General features: G+C 50.7%; 1 protein-coding gene across 1 annotated transcript in view; it reads left to right on the forward strand.

Moving 5' to 3' along the window:
• The first annotated feature begins 960 nt into the window (after positions 1-960).
• Positions 961-2,677, forward strand: part of LOC118335057 (transcription factor Sox-9-A-like) — a 3,719-nt gene continuing 2,002 nt past the window's right edge. Inside the window, exons 1-3 of the mRNA XM_035671243.1 lie at positions 961-1,474; positions 1,717-1,967; positions 2,203-2,673. Of these exons, the coding sequence (XP_035527136.1) occupies positions 1,047-1,474; positions 1,717-1,967; positions 2,203-2,673 (1,150 nt within the window). The 5' untranslated portion in view covers positions 961-1,046. The remainder of the gene's footprint in view (positions 1,475-1,716; positions 1,968-2,202; positions 2,674-2,677) is intronic.

The following is a 2,677-nucleotide window of genomic DNA, read 5'->3' on the forward strand; positions in this document are numbered from 1 at the left end:
CTCCTCCTCCCTCCTCCTCCTGCTGCTGCTCTCAGAAAGGGAAGGGAAGGCAAGGTACTGGGTTCCTAGACTGCTGTCTCCCCCTGTTGACAAGATGACGTAACTGTGGGTATGGACCCAGTGTGGAGAAAGTCACTTAGAAACACAAGAAAATATTATTAAACATAGCAATAGAAACTGTCTGTAGCTGATTAGGATGCTAGATGTCATAAATTACATAGTTTTTCTGACACATGCTCTTCTGCGCGCTGATCTTTTGCAGTGAATTTATTTCCCTTCAGGGGTTTCCTTCATAATAAAACAACCATTTTGAGTAAATTGAAGTTTGTGAATAAATATATCATATGTCTAATTGAATATTGAAAACCCCTCTTTCCTCATGCAGCCTTATACAAATCTAAAGGAAAATCGAGCAGAATTAAACAGCATGCAAACTGGCTCCTGGGCAGTGTGTGTGTGTGTGTAGGTGTGTGTGTGTCTTTGAGAGAAAGTGACTGTGTGTGTTTTCTGTGCTGGATGGAAGAGGCGGGTGAGGTGGGGGGGAAAGTGAGATCGAATTCCTTTACTTTGGCGTCACGTTTTGTCGCCCAATCAGGCTCGGGCTTTCCTGTGCCGCATGGTAACGCGGTTATAAAGCCCGCATGCAAACCGTTTGCAGTTCAAAGCACTCACGCGTTCTGGGGATTGTACTTGGAGACTAGAAAGGAGCACTTTACGGTTTCATCCGACAGAGTTGAAAAGCAAACTTTCACCAGCTGGCTTGTTTTTGCCCTTTCAAGCGCGGACCCTCTTGCAGAAAACACACTCATCCTCGGAGTCTTGTCAGAAGCTCATGCGTAAAGACACTCGCTCTCCAAGTCGGTTTTACGCACCGGACCGAAAGAGAATCAGCTGTCGCTTTTCTGTGCATTTCTCTCAGCTGAAAGACTTTTTGATTCGAACTCATCCTGGCAAGGTAAAGTCAATTTAGAGGCTGTTCCTCTCGCGAGAAAGCAGAAATAACTCCCCCCGTTTCACGCGTAATTTGGCACCAAACGGTTTTTCGTATGAATCTCCTCGACCCTTACCTGAAGATGACGGAGGAACAAGACAAGTGTCTCTCTGACGCCCCGAGCCCGAGCATGTCCGAGGACTCCGCGGGCTCCCCGTGCCCGTCCGGCTCGGGCTCCGACACCGAGAACACCCGGCCGTCCGAGAACGGGCTGCTCAGAGCGGACGGAGACTTCAAGAAGGACGAGGACGATAAGTTCCCCGCTTGCATCCGTGACGCCGTGTCCCAGGTGCTCAAGGGCTACGACTGGACCCTCGTGCCTATGCCGGTGCGCGTTAACGGATCTTCTAAGAACAAGCCTCACGTTAAGAGACCGATGAATGCCTTCATGGTGTGGGCTCAGGCTGCACGGAGGAAGCTGGCGGATCAGTACCCACACCTGCATAACGCGGAGCTCAGCAAAACTCTGGGGAAACTCTGGAGGTAAGTGTGAACGCTCCGCTTTTCACATTTTACGCACAGATTTTGGATGAAGGAATTCTTTTTGTTTCATCTCGTTTCTGTTTTACACAATAACACTTTATTTCCTCTGCAGACTTAATCAGCTGAATGAGTTTAATTATTGACATCTTTCATGAAATCCTGGAATAAACAGCATTTAAAAAGCAGTCTGTCGTTAGAATTTCAGCGCATTAATGGTGTTTTTGTGTTTTTTTAACGCGCAGACTTCTTAACGAAGGGGAGAAGCGGCCGTTTGTGGAAGAGGCTGAGAGGCTCCGGGTGCAGCACAAGAAGGATCACCCGGACTACAAATACCAGCCCCGGCGGAGAAAGTCGGTGAAGAACGGACAGAGCGAGTCTGAGGACGGCAGCGAGCAGACGCACATTTCCCCCAATGCCATCTTCAAAGCTCTCCAGCAGGCGGACTCCCCGGCCTCCAGCATGGGAGAGGTGCACTCTCCGGGTGAGCACTCAGGTGAGCAGAAAGAAAATGAGTGTTTTTTCAGTCCCCTCAGTAGTTCAGTTTACATTCAACTCAGTGCTGTTCGAATGCTTCATGTAATCCCCCTTTTCTGTCCTTCAAAAACCTTAAAAGTAAAACAATATCTAATTCCCCAGCCTTGTTAGTTTTCTAAATAAGTACTAACCTTTATACTAAATGAATGTTGAAAGCACAATCTAATTTGTCTCATTATTTATTTCAATTCCAGGCTCCCAGGGGCCCCCTACCCCTCCCACCACCCCAAAGACTGATGTCAACTCAGGCAAGATGGACCTAAAGCGTGAAGGTGGCCTCCGCTCTCTGCCCGATGGCCCCGGAGGGCGCCAGCTCAACATCGACTTCCGCGATGTGGACATCGGTGAGCTGAGCAGTGACGTCATCTCCCACATTGAGACCTTTGACGTCAACGAGTTCGACCAGTACCTCCCGCCTAACGGGCACCCCGGCTCTGCCAGCGGCCCCGGCAACACCACGCCGGTCAGCTACACCGGCACCTACAGCATCAGCAGCGGCGGCCCGGTCAGCCCGCAGGCAGGAGGCGTCGCAGCCTGGATGGCTAAAAGCCAAAACCAGCAGGGACAGCAGCAGCAGCACACCCTCACCACCCTGGGGGGCAGCAGCGGCAGCTCAGAGGCGGCTCAGGCCCAGCACAGGACCCAGATCAAGACAGAGCAGCTGAGCCC

The sequence above is a fragment of the Morone saxatilis genome, unplaced genomic scaffold (genome assembly GCF_004916995.1).
Source record: "Morone saxatilis isolate NCDOM2014 unplaced genomic scaffold, NCSU_SB_2.0 Contig1, whole genome shotgun sequence".
Taxonomy (NCBI): Eukaryota; Metazoa; Chordata; class Actinopteri; family Moronidae; genus Morone; species Morone saxatilis.